The sequence below is a fragment of the Thermobia domestica genome, chromosome 10 (genome assembly GCF_964235325.1).
Source record: "Thermobia domestica chromosome 10, izTheDome1.hap1.1, whole genome shotgun sequence".
Taxonomy (NCBI): domain Eukaryota; kingdom Metazoa; phylum Arthropoda; class Insecta; order Zygentoma; family Lepismatidae; genus Thermobia; species Thermobia domestica.
Genome location: NC_137463.1, coordinates 230,314,870 through 230,341,567, shown reverse-complemented (window position 1 = coordinate 230,341,567; position 26,698 = coordinate 230,314,870). Strand labels below are relative to the sequence as shown.

The following is a 26,698-nucleotide window of genomic DNA, read 5'->3' as shown; positions in this document are numbered from 1 at the left end:
ATTCTAGTTCATTTTAAAGAAATACAAGTTAAGCAAATGTACTGGAACCATGAGCGTCTCTGGCATGTTAATATTAAGGGGGGGGGGGGGACGGAGACGACTAGAATGTTAGTAGACTCCAATTAAAGTTCTGTCAAAATTATGAGTAAACTGGAATCTACTTTACTAATGGCACCCGCTCTTTCTACCTTTAGCAACACAATTCATCATAATTTTCTTCCATCACTGGTAGACTACTTGCCGAAAGAAAAAAGTTTATATATAATATGGTTCGTAGGTAATTTCTTCACCTGACATTCCGACCGGTGAATTCCTGCTCGTGTTCTTAAACGCATTTGGGGCCCAGTATACCTTTATAGTAATCATATTTTTGGATTTTTGAGGTAACAAAATCTCTGAAAGAAGTCTTACGATGATGCTTGATTTGATGGCGAATTTCGAGTTTTTTTTTTTTTTTATTTTCATTCTTCTTCTGTATTCTTAATAAACTCAAACGGTATATTATCTACCTTTTTGTTTTTCATTTCGCTGTATGTTTTAGAACTTGTCCAATGAACCATCCTCGATTGCTTCATTTTCCGTTTTAATGTCTAAAATGTACAGGTTATTCTTGCTATCATTCGGCTCTTCAATGTATTCTCTCCATCTTCCTTAAACTCAATTCGCTCATTAAATACTCATTTCTATCTTTAGTTTCTATATTGTCATAGTAGTTGTCCCTTGCTGCCTTTCTACAGTATTCGAATGAAATTTACTCTCGTATAATATTCAAATTTCTCTCTTTTTGAAATTCTTCTGGTCACCTTCGCTTCTATTGTATATTTCCCTGTCTTTGTAGATTTCCGTTCTTAATTCGCAGATAAACTTTCTCTATACCCTTTCCTTCCCTTCTTCAATCTGCCTTCGTCATGGAATCCAATTGTTGTTGGTTAAGCAATGAAAAAATTGTGTGCCTGCAGCCGAGACTACTTTAACTAACCAAAAAGCGTAACTTAAAAAAAAAAAATCCTTCTTTGAAAGTGATCCACGTCAGGGGTACATTCTAATGACATTAATCTAATGTTTAAGAACAGACATAACTTTCATTTGTTCAGACTATGATTTACTTCTTCCATATAGATCTAAATATTTTCAGCATTCATCTCGTATTCAAAATATTTGGAGAGGACGCGTCCCCCCTATCAACCGCCAGAGACGCCCATGACTGGAACCTTAAATTAGAAAACAAACAAAAGTAACGGAAAAGATGTATCTTCAGGACATACCCTTTTCGTATCAATTACATGTTCTGCAAAACCTGCTGGGTGTGTTGCATTTTTTTCTACTACCTTTCCAGAACGCAAAAGCTTCAATTGCATAACGGCTAGAAGGTATAATAGACTTAATTCCTTTTGATTCGCTTGTCAAATGTTTGAAGAAAAAGAAAGAAACACTGTAGCCAAGTAGAGTTGCATAATAAACTTGATTTTATACTCCGTTGTTTCCAGAAGTGACCTTAACAAATTTTTTACGTAGTTCACAGACACAACAATATTTCTTCATAAAGGAAAGAATTAGAAAAGAAAAATCAACGACAAATCAATTTTGATATCGAGGTCAGGGTAAGTTTGTTTTTATTAATAAGCAGTAACGCCATGTCCATCGTGTCATTGACTTTGATTTTGTTTTTCATGCTGGATCATAGAGCTACAACATCTGTAGGATAATTTAATAATGTGTTAATGCTTTTTTTTTTTTTTAATTTCAAGCTTGCTTCAGGTTGTATGTTGAGGACCGTAATTGTGCTCATTTACAAATTTGAAGACCGTCACAAAGTTGCAATTTGTAAAAGATGTACCGTAATAATAGTATCAAGACCACCTCTTTAATATTTACATAAGCATTTAAAGCCCGATATTTAAAGAGAGAAATGGAGGAATGAAGCATATTTAATAGAAGGGCTTCATCTTCTTGAATGTATGAATAAAGATTGAGGGTATTCAGAAAACAGTCTTACGAAAAATACTCCAAATTAAAGGTTACAAATAAATAGTAAGAAGAAGGCAGATATGGAATATTAAACTGTACGTTATGTTTGCAGAACGTTATTCGGTTTATATCTGACAAAATATACTTAACGAGACCTCCAATGTTATGGACGATCGCCCGACATCGCAATTTCCACTGCTAAAAGCTAAATTGAAAGACAAGTATAGAAATTCTATTTCATTTTTCTCTTCAGGTACTTCATAAGGCAGTGAGAACGGTATTGTAAACGTCATTTCGATTGTCCATATGCGCAGAAATTTATTTGACTGGAGTACAAGGATTTGACAGGAAATTCATGAAAAGGCTAATTCCGTTTCCTGGTTTATATATGATAAAATCGGAAGGGATGGGTGAATACTTTATGCATATGGATCCACATCTGGTTGTTGTTGGTTCCGTACAAACAAAGAATGTATTTTTTTTCGATGGATTGGGGTCATGATGTATTAACGAAAGTAGACAGCATTCACTTTCATATTTTTGTTTACCTTACGTGTCTTCAAATTCCCCTCGTAACCACATACGGTGACAATACCGATTACGTGTAAGAGATTTTTCTCTGCACTGATCATAAAACTCGATGAATATTGACAAAGTTATCATAGTACGAAATTGCTTGAATGATATTATCCGTGAGGTAAATGTATGTCTCAACGAACGTGAAAGCTGGCTTTTAGTTTGATCCTTTTCTCTCCCCAAGCGTCTTTCCTTCTGTTTGCAGCAGTTTGTCTCCTGTTCATTAATGTGGCACCTGAGGAGGTTTCAAACCCATGCAACTTGTGGCTGACAGTAGACTATGCCAGATTTAGTCTCTGGGCTGTGCCATCTCAGGCAACACTTTCACTGGTAATCTCGAATTGGCCCCTTTTGTGGCAAATGTTTCTATATGGCTACCATTTACGTATATTGGACTGATTAGTTTTTTTTAATTGCGTTGGAGGATTTTTAATCGTTTCAATGATTCATTTTTAAGACACTATTTCACTGTTCGGTTGAACAGATAATGTATATGGGAAATAGCTTTGATGTTGACTACCCAATAACGATTCACTTTCACAACTGATACGAGCCAACTTCGTACTGGAAGAGGGCGTTAAGCTTTAAATTACTTAACTAATTATGATATTATTCCAAACCAGAATCAGTAAATCCACAAATAATTCAATACATCCATCAATTGAGAAACATGGACGATTGTTGGGAATATGGAAGATATCATGTTAGTGGTAGTCGACAAAAAATTATTATAGTATTAGAATTGACTGTATGCAGGGACGTACGCAGAGGGGGCTCCTAGGGATCCAGACCCTCCTGAAATCCTGACTTTTCTGTAAATTTAGTCTAATTTTAGAAGTAATTTTACATATTTTAATATTTTATTCGTATAGTGAATTTGGACTGCCCGGAAATATATTCCTATGTACGTTGTTGACATGTTAAATATTTGAAGTTGGGGTTTACGTGTAAATAAATAAAGTATTCAGTCAGAGAATAAGTATTGGGTGTGTGTGTAAAGTTAAATATCTTCAAAAATTTGATTTTGAGAGAAATACAATTTAAAGTGTGCTCTTTGTAAATCAAAATCCACGAAATCTCAAGTTACTTCGACATACATAGTCAGTCCTTCGCAACCAGTTGCGATGAGATACCACTCTTTACAAACCGGTGCGGAAGAATATTGACTCTAATCGCAGGTAACACAATTTTCACAATTCCAATGCAACCTCTCTTTACATACTCACCTCAGAATTATGCTTGGTATCATTCCCGTTTTGAGAAATGTATAAAGACTATTATTGCGGCATGTTAATATATTCGGTAACAAGGGTTTTATTTAGTGATGTTACTAATTATCGCTTAAGTGGACGAAGAATTGCATTACTAAGAAGATACGTGGTTTAAGTATGAAGACTGACATGTCAGCTACCTGCTATGGATACTTTTAGGCTTATTATTATATTTAATATTTACTACAATTAGATAGATCAATGTTGGTTTAAAGGGACACGTTTTGCCGATAGATGGCACTACAGTCTTCGTATCTCTCCCATGTATTTTTTTTATCTTTCACGAAAATTCACGATTTCTCTTACAAATTTCAACCTACAGACTTCAAATTTTTAGGGAAAGAACTTCATAACCTATCGAAGACAACGATCCGTGCCGATTTTTTATTTAGAACTTTCTTCATTGTTGAAATGACTTGATTGTTGAAATGGATATCCAAAACTCTAACAATCGAACTGTTTCAACAATGAAGAAAATTCTAAATAAAAAATCAACACGGATTGTTCCCTTTAATAGGTGACGAAGCTCCTTCTCTAAAAATTTGAAATCTCTAGGTTGAAATTTGTAAAAGAAATTGTAAATTTTCGTGAAAGGTAAAAAATACATGAGAGAGGTACGAAGACTGTAGTGACATCTATCGACAAAACTTGTCCCTTTACACGAACCTTAATTGAATAAATGGAAGGTTCAGTAAACCTTCTCGCTCCTTTCAGAGACATGCATTAGAGAATCATGCTGTGGGGGCTCTTGAGGGAAGTCACTTCAGAAAAGAATTGCTACAAACTGTGTTCGAGAATTAGCACATATTTTAAATTTTATTCCCATTGATTGAAACGATAAATTATTAATTTTTACCGATTAGGTTTCCTTCAAGACCCGCCACTGGATTCATGTAATAGTAAGCTATAGTAACGAATTTGTGCTCTTACCTGCTACGAAACCCTTGACAGTGACAATCCTATGAACTAAGAAATCAATGTTCATAAAACAAATGTATCGAATTTGTAAGCACTATACGGAGGACAAATATCAACTATGTGGATATCTCTAACACAACAACCGACTATTAGCTTCTCTGGTGTAAGAACGAAAACTTTCATTCATACCAGTTGCGGAAGCCATAATTTGCTAAGAGCAGAGTTTCCCAAACATTTACATGACATACTTACGTACATCGAAAGGCAGACCTGCAATTAGCAATCTTTTAAACTGGTTCCTTCTTACCGTTCATCAATACACAAGCATCATTTACGCTTGATGATGCATCTTAAAATGGAAACTTTAGGATATGCCATGTCAGTGTTTGTATGAAATATAATTATTATGAATGGCTTGCTGTTACGGATGAAACACACATCAATATTGAGTTATATCCTTTAACAGCGGCGAAATGTAATTCCATAAACAGAATATACCCAAGGCAGTTTAATGACATAAATATATACATTAATAATAATAATAATAAACGTTAATTTATATATGTACTGTGGTATGGAGAAGAGGTCAACATTACGTTCTGTTTATGCTGAGGCTTGATTTACCATTCTAGAACTTTTCGGCTATCGATTACTTAATATTCAGCAAACCCAGCACCTTTAAATGCTTTAAGGTATTTTGCACGTGGGAGGGGGGGGGGGGCGTCAGGTCAACCGCAGATGGAAGCACATGTAGTTCGCATCTCCCCTTATTCTGTAGGTGCATTTTCATACAGCCTCAGTATTGAAATCGGTATTAAACTATATCAACCATACAACCAACGCACTGAGAATGCTTATAGAACTAGTATCACGCGTGCCTTATATTGACTAGATGGACTTGCCACTTACACATATTATAACGGGAGCTGGAAGATGCTACAATTGACGGATGGGAATCAAAGAGAGAGAGAATTCACCACACTCAACACTCTTGATCTCATTTCTTAAAATAAATCAAGTCATATTGTTGTCATATAAAATGTATCAAGTCATATTGTTACTGAAGTGTTTGTTTATGAAATACAGTAAAGCCACGATTATCCGAGAGTACCGCGATTTTTTTTTTAAATCCTGCTGTAGTCGCGCTTAATTATTTTTCATAAGTAGTCGCTGCGAACTGACACTCCGAATGCAAATAAATACTGTATGCTCTAAAACATAAAAATAAATTGCATTGTAAAAATCAATATTTCCAACAATAATACGTTTCGAAGTGCAACTCTACTCTAATAAACACAAGCCGACTATTGCAAGGTATGAGAAACAAGAATTGGGAAGAAACAGAAACAGGAATATTTTTCTTTCGTGTTTGAACCTCATTTATAGTCTTTTTCGAGTTATCCGCGATTTTCGCTATCCGCGGTGTCCTTGCCATCTAATTCCGTGGATAATCGTGGCTTTACTGTATAAAGAAAATTATAATAGACGCTTTCGGGTAACTTTTCAAGAAAACTCACTCTGAAGAGTAAACTACACTTTGTGATATTTAAAAAAAATAAATAATAAAAAAAAAATAAGAAATGACTTACGTTATGTTCGAAGCGAATGTTGCTAATGAAATATTTACTTATGAAATATAAACAAAATCATTAGAATTGTTTTCTAGAAAATAGCAAATTTTCATATTTACTGACCAGCAAACTATTTCCATTTTTGATTGTAGGAAGAAAATTCGAAAATCCCCTGGAGAGAAAGAGACACATCAAAAGATCGTCTTTGGGTTTTGTAGATTCCATGAAATGAGTAAATCCGTTGAAATGTAGAATGTTTTCAACGAACCTAAAAAGTTCGTTACTGAATTCTCTATGTCTATGTGTTTGTTATTTGCGATTTTTTTTTTTAAAAAACTTTGAGCTCTACATTCAATAGAACATCAAAAGCTATCTAAAAGATTTTATGGAATTTTTCTCGTCACCCTAACCGTTTCCGAGATATTGGCCAAAAAAAAAAAAAAAAAAGTTCCGATTTCGGGAGATTTAAGGAGACATATCTCGGGAACCGTCAGTCATAGAGAGAGATCATACTGGTGTTGATCAATACCTAAGAGAATGGTGAACGTTTTGGTACCAAACAGTAACTTGTGGCCACTGGACAACTGGCCACCGTTCTGCAGATATTGGCCACAAAATTTCGGATTTCGGGAGATCTAAGGAACCATATCTCGGGAACTGTAAGCCATAGAGAGTGATATTTGTGTTGATCAATACCTAAGAGGATGGTGAACATTTTGGTGCCAAATAGTAACCGGTGACCACTGGTTATGGCTGCATTATCAGTATATATACGGTGATAAAAAGTTACAGCTCAATATAGCTAATTCAATAGATCCCCAAATACCCAGACTCCGAATACGTATATGAGGAATCTATTGAATTTAATCAAATAAATTTAACTAGCAAACTCGCGCAAACGTCCTGCGCAAGCACAGGACACTATTGTTGTCTCAGTGATTGAACATGGTACGAAATTTTAAAAAATATTTATATCTTATATTTTTTAGTTTTTATTTATTTTTCCACAATATTGGATTTTATTTACAATGTATTTCCTATAGGAGATTTTTTTTTTTTTTAATTTCAACATTACACTCCTGATATTTCTGAAGTCGGTATCCCCTCACCTCAGGGTCACAGGGTCACGGGTGGCCTACAAATTTTATTTTGGTTTCAATATTCTGTTGAGGTACCTATTACCTCCTGAAAATTTGGTGCATGAAGCCCCTGAAGTGACAACGACAGTCAAAGTCACTTTTATTTTTATTCTTTACATACATACATACATATATATATATATATATATCCCTCCCCCTCCCCTACGTTGCACCGTCATCTATGTTGAAAATTTGATCGAGATTGGTCGAGTGATTCAAGAGATTGAGAGTCACAAACGTAGTCACTTTCAATTTGGATCTGAAGTTCTTTGTTCACAGACACCGCCAGTAACATATAAATATTAATTTCATATAATTAAAAAAAAAATAATTCTTTTTAAGTCCGTTCTGACAATGCTCTTCGATCATTCTCAACTGATTATTTATGAAATATAAACAAAATCATTAGAATTGTTTTCCAGACAAGAAAGCAAATTTTGATTTTCAAGGTCTAGTAAACTATTCTTAACTTTGGTTATAAGAAGAAAATTCGAAAATCCTCTGGATTGAAGCAGGGGCGGATCCAGGACAGACTTCTGGGGGAAGCGGTGGGTTGTAATACTGCTACTTAGAGCTACTTTTAAGAGCTCCAAACTCTGTTTTATTTATATATAAAATAAGAAAGTTTCCTCTTCTGAGGGAAGAGGCAATTGCCCCGATCGCCCCCCCCCCTGGTTCCGCCAGTGGATTGAAGGAGAGACATCGAAAAATTCTCGATGAGACATGTAGAGATCATGAAACTCTTAAATCCGTTGAAATGTCGAATTTGACGATCACTATGTTTTCTTCTCTCTTATTGCTCTCGAAAGTACGTAAATAGTATGTAAGCATTTTTATTATAAAAATATCACTAAATGTATTTGTAATAAATGTGAAGATGTCGGTTTTAGTAATCGAAAAGCTTATACATCTAGTATTCGCTAATTTTATTTGAAATATTTTATCAATGGATTTCCATAAAAGAAATACAAACAAGTTCAAGGTTACGCTCACAATATTTGCATGGTATGAAGCACATTTTTTTAAAGTGTTAATTGTAATCACATCCACTCTACTAATCTGGAGCAAGGTCACTCGTCTAGGACTGTTCAATATTGGTACACGTGACCTAGAAATTGGGTGTTCAATTAGCTGTGGCATTAACTAAAATATGTTTTATGACGTGCAGGCAAATGCTTCAGTAAGTATTGTAATATATTAACTTTATCCAGGGCCGGCGCGAGGGGGGGGGTCGAGCCGTGCCACCGCCCAGGGCGGCACGTCTAGTGGGCTGCAAAATTTGGAAAAGAAAAGAATAGTATCAAAATATAATGCTTCGTAATAGGTTCACATGGAAAAATAAGATTATGTTCACCTGAGAATGTAATTAAACTTAATTCACTCACATTCAGGAAATTCAGAGCATTTCCTCTCATTTTCAATGATCAAACTACTAGCCATAGGTATCTTGTTCAAGATTTCCCTTGCAGCGCCGTAGATAAGATTTCCAACTAAGGCGGGTAAGATTATCAAGTGTCTTTGATATTTTTTTCTATTCAGCAATATTCTAACGCTCCACTTCAAGTATGCAAAAGGTACAATCCCACTTGAGACAAGCGCTTCTAGCTACAACACCTAGAGACATTTAGGTTCTAGCAGCGAGTTTTTAACCAATTTACAAATTCTTCATATCTTATCAACAATTATATTTTAGAGAACACGTTATATATAAATGTTTTTATATTTAAACAATATAAATTTGGTTTAAAATGAAATTATTCCAATTCTTAGTGAGTAAATTGAAAGTAAAATACTGTCTTTGTTGAGAGCTGCAACATATTATGGTATAATACTAAACTGTACACCAGATATTTCTAGTACAGAGCAAATGACAACAATCGTTTTTTACAAATTATATGCATACAGTAATGAAGAATGCCTTGTAAAAATTTGCGAACACTTTCTTGGTTTCGTATTAGTAACAGACACCACTGGTCTAGGACTAACAGAAGTAATAACACTAGTTAACAAAGGTTTTGTTACATAAAAGGAAATACCTGTTCTTAAAGGAACTTTTTGCGCTGAATTCGAATATGCACTCGGTTTTTCTCCATCACGTACGATTTTCCCTAACAGAGGGATTTTCGGGAAAATCCCTCAAAAATTTCCCTTTTCGTTTATTTTACACCGCAAGATCTTGTACCCTTGCATATACTAACATAGAAATTATACCTAAGTATACTTTGATTCATATTTAACAAACTCTCCAAGTTTCGTAATAATCGCTTTATTCTTTCTAGAGAAATAAATATGTTTGTATGTATACTGTGTGTACTGTTTATTGCACCTTATAGTAATGCTTTCAGATCTCTTAAGTTGAGGTAAAACGTTTTGCTTTATTACCACAAACACATATATAAAATGTAATACAATATAATTTACAAGTGTGACAATTTACAATAAACAATAATACAAATGTACCAAAAGGTCATGAAAAGACAATCAAAACTATCACAATATATGAAACTTCCATTGGGTTACAAAAACGTACACTACTTCCTTCTTTTGTAAGAAATGTTGCATTCTCTAACAAGACCCCAACAATAGTCCCCCATCATTGAACGATCCCATCGTCCCTGGTACCTTTTCTCCATTGCCATTATATCTTGGTGGAATCTTTCCCCCTGTTCGTCGCTGAGAGCACCTAGGTTAGCAGGAAAGAAGCTGAGGTGGGAGTGCAAAAAGTGGATTTTTAAAGACATCCTACAACCCAACTCTTTGTATTTCTGTATCATGTCCTGTATGATTTCTGTGTAACTCTCAGCTTTGTTATTGCCCAGAAAATTGCGCACAACACACTTAAATGCTGTCCAGGCAGCTAGCTCAGCACTGTTTAACTTGCTGTCAAAGCTATCATCAAGCATTAATTTCCTAATTTGGGGACCAATAAACACTCCCGCTGAAATCTTAGCATCACTCAGGTTAGGGAACTTATCTCGCAAACACTTGAAACCTTCACCAGATGTGTCCATGGCTTTGACAAAGTTTTTCATAAGTCCTAACTTGATATGAAGTGGCGGTAGTAATATCTTATTAGGATCTACCAAAGGAGCGTATTTGACGTTGCATTCTCCAGGTATAATTCACTCTAGGTTCCCATTCCTTCACTTCATAATGTTTGTCATCAGCTCGGCTATCCCATAAACATAAAAAACATTGGTACTTCGTGTAACCGCACTGCAGTCCTAATAAAATACCAACTACCTTGAGATCACAACATATTTGCCAACAATGGTCCTTGTAATTTATAAGATTTATCAAAGTTGACATGGTGTCATAGGATTCCTTAATCTTCACTGAGTGCGCAAGTGGTATAGAAGGTTTTTTATTTCCATTATGTAAAAGGACAGCTTTAAGGCTGACCTTTGACGCGTCGATAAATAACCTCCATTCTTCTGGAACGTAAGGAATTCCTAGCTCCGCCATCAACCCATTTATATCCGTACATACGCACACATTATCTTGCATTGAGAAATAGCTTGAAAATTGAACATGCCTTTTCCTGTACACTGATATGTTCGTTTCTGCATCCAATAAGTTCCACTGCTGGAGCCTTGATCCCAGAAGTTCCGCCTCTTGTTTTGTCAGGTGCAAATCACGGACTAGGTCATTAAGTTCACATTGCCGGATGAAATGTGGCTCGCGAACACAGTCAGGGATGAACGTTGGATCCTTGGATGTACATGTTGATGTCGATGGTTCATCAAGGTCATGATCATCATCAGAGTCTTTTGGCCATATCTCTTCCCAGTTGGTAGTGGGCTCGGGAAGTGGAAGTTCATCCCCGTGCGGAATAGGTCTAATTGCGGATTTAACGTTGGGATAACTTATTGTGTATTTGCTTTTTTTTTTTTTAGAATGTCCCTTAACTACTGTGAGACAAAAATAACAATCATCCAGATGGTTGGTGGGTTCTCTCCACACCATTGGTACAGCAAATTTCATGAACCTCCATTTCCCTTTGGCCCATGCAAGTAAAGTGACGTAGCACGACGCACAAATTATGTTGGGTGCCCAAGTTTTGTCCTGATCTCCCACACGACATCCGAAATATATATAATATGCTAGTTTCACCGATGGCGTAATGGATCTACACTGTCCTTTAACAACAAACTGACCACACACATAACAAAAACTATTTGGTGAGTTAACACACGAACGCCGTCCTCTTGACGCCATTGTACTGATCACAAACTAAACTTCTGGTCTTAGTTGGATATAATGTCGTTAAGATCAAACATGAAAGCACTCTTAGCAGCAAAGACAACTTTGAAAGTGAAGTAGTGTTAAACCACACGTCAATATAAAAATGTACAAAACTCCCTCACCAGGTGTCAAGAACACAAGAAAGAAAGAAATGCGCGGGGGGAGGGGGGAAACGATACCGTAGTGGAAAATTCAGACTGCATTAGTTCATTGTTGTCAACAATGAGTCTGTATTCCATTCTTTTTTTCTTTTGCATTCTGTTACATTTGATAACAAATATTGATAACCATTTCATGAACAAAACGAAAAAACTTGGAGAATTGTATATATATGTATTAAGATATACATATACTGTACGTTTTAAAAAAATATACGTTGGAAGTACATTCTATTTTTATACACGTTTCTAATTTACAGAGAGCAATACAAGTGTGTTGTTGACTATTGTAAATATTAATTTTTATGTCTGTGTTTGTAGTAATAAAGCAAATCGTTTTTAGTCCAACTCAGGAGATCTGAAAGCATTACTATCAGGTGCAATAAACAGTGCACACAGTATACATACAAATATATTTATTTCTCTAGAAAGAACAAAGCGATTTTTACGAAACTTTTAGGGTTTATTAAATATAAATCAAGGTATACTTAGGTATAATTTCTATGTTACTATATGTAAGGGGACAGGAGCTAGGGGAATAAAATATCTGAAAAAGGGAAATTTTTGAGGGAATTTCCCGAAAATCCCTCTGTTACGGGAAAACTGTACGTGATGGAGAGAAACCGAGTGCATATTCGAATTCAGCGCAAAAAGTTCCTTTAAGATCAGTTGATTTTTCTCATGTAACAAAAAAAAAAGTTTAAATTTGTTAACTAGTATAATTAAACAGCTAAAGGAAATGAACTTCCTATCGAAGACAAGAAGGGTCAAAGATATGACAATGGTTGCAATATGAAAAGCAAACATTCAGGTATTCAGAAGAGAATATTAGAAGTAAATTCCCAAGCCTTTTATGTTCCTTTACTAAACTTTGTCGTTAACGATGCAACCAGAACACCTCAGTCCACCGTTTCATTTTTTGTATTGTAAAAAAATATTATGACTCCTTTTCTGCGTCAGTTCAACGTTGGGCCATACTAAAGAAACTTATTAGCAGCCTCGCTTTAAAACTATTCAGCACCACACGGTAGAAGACCCGACTTGATGCTCTAACTCCACTTAGATATCAAATAGGAGAGGTTTATGATGCCTTACTTCAAGTAAGTAACGACAATAGAACATAGAATTGTCGCCTGCGATTCTTTATGTATAGCAAACCAGCTGCGTGGCTTTACTTTCTTTGCTCAATGCTCACTCGTTATCTGGTATGACTTTTCACACCACATAAACATAGTAGGCAAAAGTCTCCAAAACATTGATTCTCATGTTTCGGATGCAGTCGGGTTTCTTCAAAATATATGTAAATACTTTGAGAGGAGCAGACAGTATGCAAAGTTTCAACCTTACTTAATTGATGCGATGGAGTTGGCATCAGCATTAGATATGGATGTTCCACGGATAGGTAATACAGTGCAAGCTCGAATCGAAAGAAGACACAGCTTCAGTACGAGGCAGAGGATGAAGCTATTTAAGATCCACAAATAAGATACAAGATCGATTTTTATTATAAACTTCTAAACGTGATTGTGTTAGCTTTAAGAGAAAGGTTTGGGCAACTTAAACATCACAGCGAGTATTTCGATTTTATTTACGATATAAGTAATTTTAAAGATATGCCACCTAAACTTTTGTTTGGAAAGTGCCTGCATTTTAATACGCGAAGAATCGAAAGATATTAACCCCAGTGATTTGAAAGACGAACTGACTATTATGGGCTATAATTAAACCTAAAAGTTCAACAAAAGAGACTAAAATTAATCAAGGAATATTATTTTGCTTCCAATGTCAGTGTTGCACTTATAATTTGTTATACCTTACTAGTAACAGTGGCAAGTAGAGACAGAAGTTTTCGAAACATACTCTAAGCTTATTATAAACTGTCTACGTTCTTCCATATCTGAAATACGCTTAGGTGGTCTAGTGATGATATCAATGGAACACGAATTGGCTGAAACATTGGACTCCGCAAATGTGATAAAGGAATTTGCTCATATCAAAGCAAGAAAAGATTTTTTCAATTAAAGTATGTAAAATTTGTGTATTTTTATTGTGTTTTAGGACGCTACAAGGCTTTGGCTAATTACTTACTTTTCCTGTAATATCTGATTCACTATATTATCTTCATGCTCCACATTATTGGAAACATCTTTTGATATAAACTAAGCTCAAAAATTAAAATTCTTAGTCGGACTAAAGCATATATATATATATATATATATATATATATATATATATATATATATATATATATATATATATATATATATATATATATATATATATATATATATATATATATATATATATATATATATATATATATATATATATATATATATATATATATATATAATTTTCTGTATGCCCTGCTGCATATCACGTACAGTGAAATCGATCATACTGAATATTGTGTCATATATGGAGTCATTTAAATATTACGTAAGCATTCGAGAGAGGTAGTTCAATTTTTTGTTTACTTTTCCTTTTCATACATGTTTTTAAATATGGTATCTTACTTTTTCTTAATACCTGAACGTCCTCTGTCAAAATAAGGTTTGCGGATTAAAGAGGCGGCATTTGAAAGTACCGCCCAAGGCGGCAAAACTGCTAGCGCCGGCCGTGACTTTATCGCTTGAGTGGAGAAATTTATTAACGTAGTGAATAGGTAGTTTAAAATGTATTGAACCTTTCGCGCACGACATGACGTTAGTGTCCCAAACCTTAGGATATATAAGTCGCAGTGGATTGGGCATAACGTCATTTGACAGCTGTCAGTTGAAGCTAGTAGATGTACCGTACCAAAACAGTTAAAATTCTTATAATTAAACGTAAAGAATTGATCCATGTAGATGAGTGAATTTTCCACAAATCTACTCTACAATTTTATTTAGATAGAAACCGGCGGAGTCTAATATAGATATAGGAGAGGAGAAAATACAACAGGTGACTGATTTTAATATCTGGGTAAGTATTATTAGCGCTGACATGACGTGTGAACGTGAAACAAAAGCAAGGATAGGAATGGTGAAAGAAACATTTAGGAGGATGAAAAGTATGTTTTGTGCATCCTTGAATAAAGAGGTGAGAAAAAGAATCACAAAATATTTCGTGTGGAATATTCTACTATGTGGCTCAGAAACATGGACATCACGTACAAGAGATGAAAAAAAGACTGGAAGTTTTCGAAATGTGGGTGTGGAGAAGATTTTAGATAAGTACCTGGTTCGAGTGGAATACGAATGAGAAGGCGTTAAAAATGGTTGAGGAGAAAAGAACAATTTTAGATGTAATTGAAATAAGAAAGAGAAATGGTTGGAAATTGGCTGAGAAAAAACTGCATCATGAGTGCAAGAGGATATGGAAGTAAGAAAAAGAAGGAAGGGGTGAAGGAAGCTACAGTTGATGGACGGTATCAAAACAAAAAAATCCTACTTGAAGACGAAGAGGTTAGCTGAAGACCATGGAGCATGGAAGCTTCTGAGTTGCGGCAAGTAACCTGTCAATAATGACAGAATATCTATTATGATGATATGATGATTGTCATTAATGTTTTGTGTATACAGCGTTTTCTCCTTAAAGAATTGATACAGTCGTTCATATCATGACAAAAAATATATATTTTAATACCCACATTTACAAAACAGAAATACTTTGTTTCAGGCACGCAATCAGATATATATATATATATATATATATATATATATATATATATATATATATATATATATATATATATATATATATATATATATATATATATATATATATATATATATATATATATATTGTTGGTAAGGATTCAAGGTTTGGAGAAGTCCAATAATATAAGAAACTATATTTAGGTAGTAGTATCGGACGGTTGTTATCGTACAGCAGGGAAAAAAACGATAAGTAATTTTTAAGTATTGACTCCTATATTCTCACGAAAAATGATATAACTAAATTATTTTCATCAGGAAACAAATAGCACAGATGATGAGTAAGGTCAAACCTTTAGTCTAGGCCTATATCAAGTATTTCTCTGATAAACTTGTATAATTTTATTAAAAAAGTGTACAGGGGGCGCGGTGGCTCAGTGGTAGAGCGTTCACCTCCGGTGCTTGGAGTCACTGGTTCGATTCCAGCTCGCGCAGTGTGGACTTTGTGGTGGACAAACACCGTGCTTGTGGGTTTTCTCGGGGTTCTCCCGTTTCCTCCCACTTTCTTCATTCCACTATTTCATTCATTTCTCATAATCACCGTCTCTTTTAGCCTAACCGGCATAACCATGGAACGTAAAACTGAAAATTTTCATTTCATTTCAAGAAAGTGTACAAATGAATGTCGAGTTAAGCAGTGTTTCTTTTTTTGGGGGGAGAGGTCCGAACTCGTGGTTGCGCCCCTTATTTGTTTCCAAAAAAATGTAAATGCTATGCGAATGCGTGTTATTCTACAATAAATTTAATTTGAATGTGTTGGTGATAATAATTTAGGATCATAAGCAAGTTTTAAAATTAAGGATATTTATTTCTATGAACTAAATAATACAAAAAAGTAAATGTATAAAAGCTCTTTAAAAATACATTTCTTGAATTGTAAATCTTTCAGTTTTTTAAGTTTCTCGGTTATGCCCTGTTTCTCGGCTAATGGAAACTAATGATTATTGAAAATTAGCGATAAGGAAAGAAGCTGATAGAGTGAGAATTTGGGATGAAATAGGAAAATCCCGGGGAAATACACAAATGCAATATTGTCACTGTAAGTTATTTCCTGGTCAGTTGTGTACGTATCAATATTATAACGTTATAGTTCCCGTATGTCGTGATAAGTAGTTTTTGGTCATTTAACAGTCAGCTCAGGTCAGAAAGTAAAACGTGTGTAGTTTCTACACGTGCTAAAACAGATGATAATAAACCATGTTTAACACAAGGAAATATCCGTAATGAATAATCAATTACTGCGTTCAGTTCCTTTGACCATTGTCTCAATACAAGGAATAAGTCATCGTCCCTGTTTGAGGGTTTTATAGTGGTTTCTTGTGTTCTGCTGTATTAGAAATACGCATTTCACCACTATGGCAATTTTGTATTCGAATTTCACTCCGGTTCATACTGGCTCAGACCTACTATCTTCAATAACGTTTAAGGAAATATTTAACACTTTTGTCGCCCTGGGCTGTTAGAAAATGCCACCCGTCTCACTATCAATGTTTGATGCCAAATTTCTGTAATTTTCAGAACTGGTTCGAGAAATATTGGCCTCCCCCAAAGAAATAGCCGCACTGGGCCATGACCCATGTTTGCCCGTGCATAAATACAGCCTCGATGAGTATCACATTGTTTCAGGCTCATTGTCTCTAATGAGACTCGCGTTAACTCAAGCTCACTATCATCAACGAGGCTCAAGCTCTCAGGTTCACCATCTTCAATGAGGCTCACGCCTTCTCAGGATTGCATTCATTTGAACTTGGGCTCGCCATCCTGGTTCACAGCTTTCACTTGTCCAATTCCAAAGTCTAACAATAGTCAAGATATTACCAACTTTCGACCCATAGCTATATTGCCTGTTTATGCTAAAGTATTTGAGCATATCTTGTATCGGCGAATCGTTAATCACGTCAAACCGGTTATCTCAGTTAAGCAGCATGGTTTCATTCGACAAAGATCCACAGTAACGAATCTTGCAATTATTACAGATTTTATAGCGAATACATTAGATGTAGGTAACCAAGTCAAAGTGATTTATATTGACTTTGGAAAGGTCTTTGATAAACTTAATCACAACATATTACTAGAAAAATTAAAGCTTTTTCACTTTTCCCCGTCTTTGATTAAATTCTTCTGGTTATACCTATCTAATCCTAGTCAATTCGTTCTTTTTAATGCATACAAATCTAAAGAATATATTGCTTCCTCAGGAGTTCCTCAGGGTTCAAACTTAGGACCATTGTTATTTCTCTTGTTTATTAATGACTTACCTGACTGCATTTCTGACCAGGAGCGGATTCAAGGGGAGGGCTATAGCCCCCCTTGACACTCAGGTATACACAGAATAAACTAGGCTTCAATCCTACTTTTTTAAATATTGGATAAAGCGACAAACTATGGTTTAACCCCTCCCTTGATCGTATCCTCGATCCGCGGTTGTTCCTGACCATGAAAAATTACTATATATGGATGATCTGAAGATATATGCTAAAATCAATTCTCTGTACGATAACATAAAACTGCAGCAAAATCTAGATCACATTAGTAACTATCGGAGTCAATGTAAGGAAGTGCAAAGCGTTATCGTTCACTAGAAGCAAATCGCCTCGTTACTTAACAAATAAATAATAATAGATAATTAATAATTGATAATTAATATTATTATTAAAAATTAATAATTAATAAATATGTAGTAAATAGACATGATTCAGTTAAGGATCATGGTGTTACGTTTGATGCTAAGTTAACGTTTGGCAGTCACATTGTAAATATAACAAGTGAAGCATTCAAGCTATTAGGATTCATAATTAGAACGGGAAAAGAATTTAAGAACTGTTCAACATTACAGAAGTTGTACAATGCATATGTTCGCTAAAAGTTAGAGTATGCTTCTACTATTTGGAATCTGTCTCGATTAAAAAATCGTACGCAATTATAAAGAATACAGGCAAAATTTTGAAATTTCTGACCTACAAAGAAATCTACTTACGACAGCTATAAAATCATCGTTGAGAACTTTCATCTTCCAACGCTAGAACAAAGACGTCTTATGATTAATTTATTATTCATTCAGAAAATAACTGAAAATATTTTGGACTGTCCTTACTTAGTTTCTTCATTGAATTTTCATGTTCTTTCATTAAACACACGTAAAAATACTGGTCTCTATTACTGTAAAAAATCGAAAACTAATATATTGATGAAATCGCCAATATGGAGAACAACAGCTTTGTATAATAAAATGTGTGTAAATAACAATGAATTTGATATATGTAACATGTCTCCTAAGAAATTCAGACATGCCGTTATCAAGAGTTCCGAATATGAAATTATGTAATCTTGAAGACTGCAATTGGGTTACAGCCTGTTGTGTTGACAATAAATAAATAAGTGGCCCTGCTTAGTGTAGTCGCTAACGCTCTCACCTTCGGTGCGAGCGGTCCCGGGTTCGATTCACGGTGGGGGTACTCGGTCGAAAAATGTAAAACGCTTTTTCAGGCCAGTCACCCTGAATTAGGTTTTACTACGTTTTCCTCATTCACACTAGGCAAATGCCGGGGTGGTACCTAACATAGGTCCCAGGCTATTTCCTTCCTTCCCCAATCCTTTCTTCTTTCTCTTTCCCCGGATAGTGTGCTCGCCGAGGGACGTCATCCCTCAAATTTTGAAGGGCTAAATAGCCTTAGATGCCGAAAGCCGAGAAATCTAAATCCTAAATAAATAAATAATCTCATTGTATTCGTTTCCACTAAGAGCTTGACCTCAGTACTCTTAATGGGGTTCTCGCTCCTCACTAAGGGCTCAACCTCAGTATCCTCAATGGAACTTGCGCTCACTAAGGGCATGACCTGACTATGCTCAATGGGACTCGAGTTATTCAGGACTTGATCTCAGTATTCTCAACAGGGTTCGCGTTCACTGAGAACTTGGCGTCACTGTTCTCAATAGGGTTTGCATGGGACGCTCAAATTTTGAGCTCCATAGCCAGGCTCACTAGTTTGGACAGCTCTGGATTTCACTATTCATTTGCATTTATTATTGTCGTATTTATTCATTTTTAATAGTATGTCGAAAAATTACCATTTTCAAAAGTCATTAAATAAGATGTCTCATCAAAATTAAGTAAGAGAGAAATAACTTAGTTCACGTCCTACATCAATACCCTGTATGCTTAAGGAGACGAGTAATTAATGAAATTGAATTATTATACGAAAAAAATTTGGTGCAACAAAATAACCACGAGAAAACTCACGAACAGCATGTTATCCATCACAAACTCATATCACCTGAGATCGAACTAGGAATCCCTTGTACTAAACCACTGTATCCCCACTCACTAGAGGTCTGTATGGGATCGGGCCTACAAAGCATATATCACTTCGGGCCCGGGCCGGGCTCGGGCCATGAATTTTTAAATATAGAACCATATTTCTCGGGCCTTTTCGGGCCTAACTTTGTAAATATACTGCGCAACGATATTATATATTTCACCGTTCTTCCTGGAGAACTTTTCAACTACACCTGCAAAGTTAAACCTCCAATTTCTGTAAATAAAAATACAATTTTGCGTTTATTATTAAATTTCTGTAATTCAGGCTTATTTCGGGCTCAGGTCAGGCCTCACATTGTAAATTCCGGTCCGTGCATATCTCTACCACTCACTGAAAAAAAAAGAGTCTGTATTTACGCCCAATTCTTGTATAATATGCTTTCTGGTGAAACCACCATGCCAAGATTGCAGTGCAATCTCTTTGGACTGTAGTGCCCAATGTGAATACGGTGAAACACTCATAGATAGTAACGCATATCAGCAGGTGAAAGTAACAATTACCTTTCGTTGTGCGTCACTATCATAAATACAAATGTTTCGCCAGTATTCACATTGGACATTAACGTCCGAGGTCACTGCACTCTGGTCTTGGCATATTGATCCTGCCATAAAGTATTTTCTATACTATCTACGAATTTCTCTGAGATTCTAGACTTTTTTCCTTCTCAGTGCGCCTGATCAAAATCTATATCCTACATAAATATAATAAAAATCTCCTTAAGCATCTACTGTTAAGCCTAATGTTCTTTGTCACCAGCAAGGGCAGCAAAGACAAGCAAGCTAACCAGTAGACCACCGATGTGAACTTACTATCATTTGTGTAACCTACAGTACATAAATATAAGGGTTAACTAAAGACTTTTTATACCGTAAATATGTCCAGATGAACCTTTATGGATAGCTGACTGTTTAGCATGCATGCTTTCTGTATGCAGCGGGGTCGAATATGTAGCCTCGGTGCTCAGGGGTGTTAAAAACAAAGAAGCAAAACTAACTATTCAGGTGGTGAAACATATAACTTAAACTTTTAATGTATCGATAAAAAATTGCGATTTTATGATAGAAATGACTGCATTTAGCTAACATGTTTCCTATAGGGTTGCCTCCGAGACGAGACGAGACAGAGCTTTTCCAATAGAAACAGAAACACTTTCTGAGACGAGATACGAGGTTAGGTAGTTCTTCCAATAGAAACAGAAATTTTCTGAGACGAAGAGATGAAACAGCTCTTTCAATGGAAACAGATACACTTTCTGAGACGAGATACGAGATGAGACAGAGCTCTTTCAATAGAAACAGATACACTTTCTGAGACAAGATAAGAAGTGAGACAGAGGTCTTCGAATAGAAACATATACACTTTCTGAGACGAGATACGAGGTGAGACAGAGCTCTTTCAATAGAAACAGATACACTTTCTGAGACAAGATACGAAGTGAGACAAAGGTCTTCGAATAGAAACATATACACTTTCTGAGACGAGATATCTTGTTCACGACATTTTTTCTTTAAAGGAGCCCAAATTTTCTATTTTTTTAAAAGCAAGTAACATGGTACGAACCGAAACTAAAAATGGAAAATGTGATTGAGTGGGCACAGATAAAAGATTAGTCTTTTTGTTCGTAATCGTTCGAATTCCACTCCAGATCAGATTGATTGAAGTTTCTTTGGTTCTTTTGAATTTCGCGTAGTGAATGCTGGTACAGTATCTTGACATATAGATCCTTGCCAACTTCTTTCCTCAAAATTGTCCATGTCTTCCGTTCATGATGTTTTGCATTTAAAATGTCTGCAAACCGGTTCCATTATTATTAACTAATAAATAACCATAAAAGCACGTCACACGAGTTACTGTACCATCATGCATTGGATTTTTCTTCGTTGTTACACTGGATAGAGACTAGAATAATCGTTTTGATTCTACTTAAATCAAAATCATACTGGAGCTTATTTTAACATATCTGAAGTCATGTTTTATTGTTTATTACAAAATATTCCACAGCTGATAAGCTCTTCTCGCTGAAATATAACGGTACATTTCGCGTGATAAGTTGGTGTCAAAGTTGGTGACTTGATTAATGTTTTTGCTAGTTTCTGATGACCGAAGTCAATGTATTACGGAAAAAAAAGAAAAAGAAAAGAAAAACTGATACTACTACTACTACTAATAATAAGAGAACTTCATTACTCACTTGCTCTTGGAACAGATCTCGGGTCCCATGTTCACTTCACCAAAGCAAATGTTTTAATGTCACGATTTGAGATGTTGGAATGGTTATCTTATTGCTTTCTCTGGGTCACTCCTCCCAGCCACTGAGATCAGCCTCTCTTCAAGGGCGCCGTAACCTGTCACTCGGTCCAACTTCTTTTGCGAATTGTTGTTGTTTTGTTTATAAGCGAAGTACGTCTCACTAAAAGACACAGAAGAACATGTAGATGTATTGTTGTCGTTACAGTTTCCTTGGCAAATTCCTAATGTAATCTTCAACTTCCTATTTTCAATCACCCGCTTCCATTGCGCTAAAATGCTCTTCTAAGGCGAAACATAGATATCCTTTAACTTGCTGGGACTGACAATAACTTCTCTTGGACCGTCAGAACGATTATTTCATCACTCGCAGGACACTTGTTTTCAAGTAATGGTTTGGTCTAGTTGAGTCGTCTATTCATCACTTCGTCCTGACGTAACAATTTTCCTCCTTAACCTCTACAGAATCCGTGTTTCCTATTAATGATAAAAAAAATATTGCTTGTTTTTTCCGCTAACAACATCAGGTAAGTTCCCGGTGCGAGAGCATTGAACGCATTTCAGTGGCTGGAATGGTCTCGTGGCTACATGCGTAGCGTACGCGCTTACTGTACGGAAGACCCGATTTCGATTACCGATGGAATTTTATGAAGTTCGGATTCCAATTAAGCTGCAGGTCTAAGTCTCATATAGACTCGGAGTTGAAAGGATGCTAAATTCTAATTTAACCATCCAATCCAGCATTACAGTAGTTCGGATTCCACCTTCAACTATAGGGTCACGTCTCATATAGCTGCGGTGTCACAAATGAAGTTAAAATTCACTAAATAAATAAATAAATAAATAAATAAATAAATAAAGTACTGTACTAGGTAATTTGAAATTGATTTGTTGTAACAGTCCCAGATTTGTCGTAACAGTAGCAGTTAAGTAATTGTGACAAATAAGTAAATTGAATTTTTAGTTCTCTAATTATTATTCTGTATAGTCAACAGATTCCTATATAACCGATTGGCAGGCATGCACATCTTTAGTTCGCGAGATATCGGGTTCAATTCCGATAGAGACATATAATTTTCTATATTGACCCTTCAAACAGAAAGCTACTTGAATTAAGGGACATCGAACTCCGGTCTGGAAAGACAGAAACAATAACGAACGGAGCAAATAAGCTGATCACACAGCTATCCAACTAGAAGCTGTCTTTTTTGGAACTAGAAATTTTTCGAGTGTCATTCAAATCTTATATCTCAAACATTGTTTTAGCGTTACATGGTTCATAGTATGAACACCATAAAAAATGAAATTTTTCAGTTTATTATCTCACGATTGTGCCTTTTAGGTTATGGGAGACGATGATAAAGGTAAACGAATGATGATGAAAGAATTTGTGGAATGAGAGTGTGGGAATAAACGTGAGTATCCAGAGAAAACCCACGGGCACGATGTTGTCCGCCACCAACTTACTGGGCCGGGGATCGAACAAAAGACCCCACACATCAGAAGGTGAACGCTCTACCACTGAGCCATGGTGCCCCTCAATTCTATAAATTGATAGCCATTGTACGAACAAAAAAGATGAGCATTTATCAACATTTGAAGATACGCAATTAGTTATAAAATATACGTCAATAATAAATGTGGTTTAAATATAGTTCTATTGTGCTGCCAAAATTTCTTGAGCCGTGGCAAAAATGCGAACTAAAGCTCACACCCCGACACACCCACGAGTTGAGCCAATAAGGACTCAGCAGCTGCTAAGCGAGAGAGCCTTAGCGAAAGAGAGTGGAATTCCTTCAGCCGATAGCAGCGCCTGAAACGGAAGACTAGGTGTCAAGTCAATGTGGTATATTTATACCATACCCTTCGTAAGCCTCTCGTAACGCAGAAGGATTCTAATAACTTCTAGATAAAATAAAAAAAAGCAAATTTTGTACTTAAATTTACAAAATAAGACAAAAACTCGGCACGAGACGAGAAAAAACTTTCCGAGAATTGAGACGAGACAGAAATAATTCTTCGAGAATTAAAACGGGACAAGAATTCTACCAAAAATGTGAGACGAGACGACAAAACCTTATCTTTCGTCTCGTCTCGAGAGCAACACTTCTAGGAATGCGCACGAGACGAGTCGAGACAGGACTTTCCTGACAAAATTCGAGTCGAGACACAGCTCTTCGAATAGAGAAATATACATTTTTCGAGTCAAGACATCACTTTTACAGTACATTTTCGAGACGAGACAGCCACAAATCTTGTCTCGTGCGCATCTCTAAACACTACCCATAACACTTCGTGTGATGTAAAGCCAATTTTGTAAGCAGTAAACTGAACTGAAATTATAGTTTATTGTTTGTATGTATGTATCTGATTGACATAATTTTTTCAAAGAATTTTAGAAAAGAATAATCTTGTGTTCTTTTTTGCTCAACGTCGAGAGAGATTATAATGCTGGAATGAAGAAAGTAGAAGAATACGGGGAAAACCACGAGAAAACCCACGCACACGGTATTCGTTTACCAAAATCCACTTGAATCATGGCAAGGACCTCACGCATCAGAAGTGAGTACTCTACCGTACAACTAAACCACCGCGGCCCGTATCTACAATATCAATTGAAATATTCTTCTTTTACACTTTAACAGCACAGCAGAGGGGTCATTTAGGAGGAACAATTGGCCCCCTTGAGTTGAAACTAATTATTCCGGTGAATAATCCGGTCTTCCTCAGTCAAGACTTGAAATAACGCTATAATACAGAACCTTCTTCTCTACTGCTTCCTCGTAATACAACTTATACTCAAACATTGTTTCTCTTTCAAACTATTTTCAATGTTTTATTTTTCTTCACGTTTTTAAAATTTCCTTTTTGTTTTCTTCTTGCATCCAGCTAAATTTACTCCATATTTCTCCAGCGCCTTGGTACGGGGGATCCGGGTTCGATTCCTGGTGGAAGCTCCTGTAGCTCGGATCTCACGTTGAGCTATAGGTCTATGTCTCATATAGCTTCAGTGCTGAAAAAGATCCTAAACTCCAAATCAACAAATTTATTCTTCTTCACGCCCCGTTTTTCTCAATTTTCTAAGTTTTTAATTCTTTCTCGTACATTCTACACGAAACAAGTGGTAGTTATATGTTCCAAAATTCATTTCAGACTGTTTCTATGCTATTCCTTGATGACAATACAAACACCTTTGATGTTGTTTTTACACTACATGGAGAAAAATATATAGAAATTTTTTCCCTTATACCCCTCAGAAATGGAATTATCTAAAACGCTGAAATACCTGTCCCTTTAGTGAAGAGTTTACATACCGAGTTTCATCGACCTTACTTAAAGGGCTCCTGAGAAACTATAGTTTTAGCATAAATATTAAATATCTTCTCTCATTTAAATCAGTCAATAAAGTATTGCTTCCCTTGTTCCCCTTTTACTCCTGAATCCAAACTGGTCCTCCGATAGCCGTTCTTCGATTTTCCCTTCTATACGTTGTGCGATAATTTTGCACAATATTTTTGATACATAGGAAACCAAACTTAACGTTCTGTATTCTTCGCATTTCCGTGCACCTTTTCTCTTCGGTTGGCGCGAAGCATAAGAAGAATATAAACCCTGCTTTTCCTTGATTTTAAGCACTTTTTACTTCCATTATATATATATATCTTTTCTTTTTTCCTCCCGAATTTTGCACCTTCTTACTTCGGTGCTTGGGGTTATCGCCCCACACACCCGGCCACCGACGGCACGGTATTGATTATATTAAAGTAAATATACATAGATTTTCATTGTTCGTGCCCAAGATTGGCCTTTCATTGCTATTTTAACGACATTTCTTATGTATGATTTTGTTACGTCCGGTGATTTACAAATTCGCTTGTGAATAAGTCGGAAACTTAAAGCCTGTACTACATAATATTTTACACGCTAACAAACCGATCAAGGTCTACTACTATGCCAAGTCTGATTCCGATGAATGAATTTGATGTATGGATTTTTGTTTTGGAATATATGACGCAAAATTTGACCGTTCATAACTTTGAAACCGTAAACTTGCACAACTTAATAATTCATACTATATAAAGGATAAGGTCTATAATGTCTATCACAATCAGGGTTGCCAATTTTTCTTAAGGAAAAACTGGGACGGGACACTCGGTGTTGGAGCCCCCCTAACCCTGGAGATGATTACACTTATGGCGAGTCGTTGAAAACAATGTAAATAATCAACTGAGTAACAGGAACCTGAATGAATGCGAAACCTAATTTTTTATTTTCCTGTCTGGAATATACTATCAATATAATCGGCTAGATTATCTACTCAAAACTTTTAGGGAATAACTATAAATTAAAGACGAGCTGCTAATTATTTTTTTCTGAATCAAAACACAAATTTTTCAAATTAATTCTATATATAAAACCGTGCATGTGAAAGAACAAGTTATTCTTCTGTAAAAATGGTTCAGTAAAATATTAATTAACTTTGAAAATCGATAAATCGGGACAATATATGCCCCGACGAGTGTCCGGCCGGGACATGGGACAAATAAGTCAGAAATCGGTACAGTCCCAACACAATCGTGACAGTTGT

General features: G+C 35.7%; 1 protein-coding gene across 1 annotated transcript in view; it reads right to left on the bottom strand.

Annotated features, from left to right (window-relative positions):
- Nucleotides 1–22,417, bottom strand: part of LOC145663052 (sialin-like) — a 127,706-nt gene extending 105,289 nt beyond the window's left edge. Inside the window, exon 1 of the mRNA XM_081729212.1 lies at nucleotides 22,055–22,417. Within this exon, the coding sequence (XP_081585338.1) occupies nucleotides 22,055–22,083 (29 nt within the window). The 5' untranslated portion in view covers nucleotides 22,084–22,417. The remainder of the gene's footprint in view (nucleotides 1–22,054) is intronic.
- Between the last annotated feature and the right edge of the window lie 4,281 nt (nucleotides 22,418–26,698).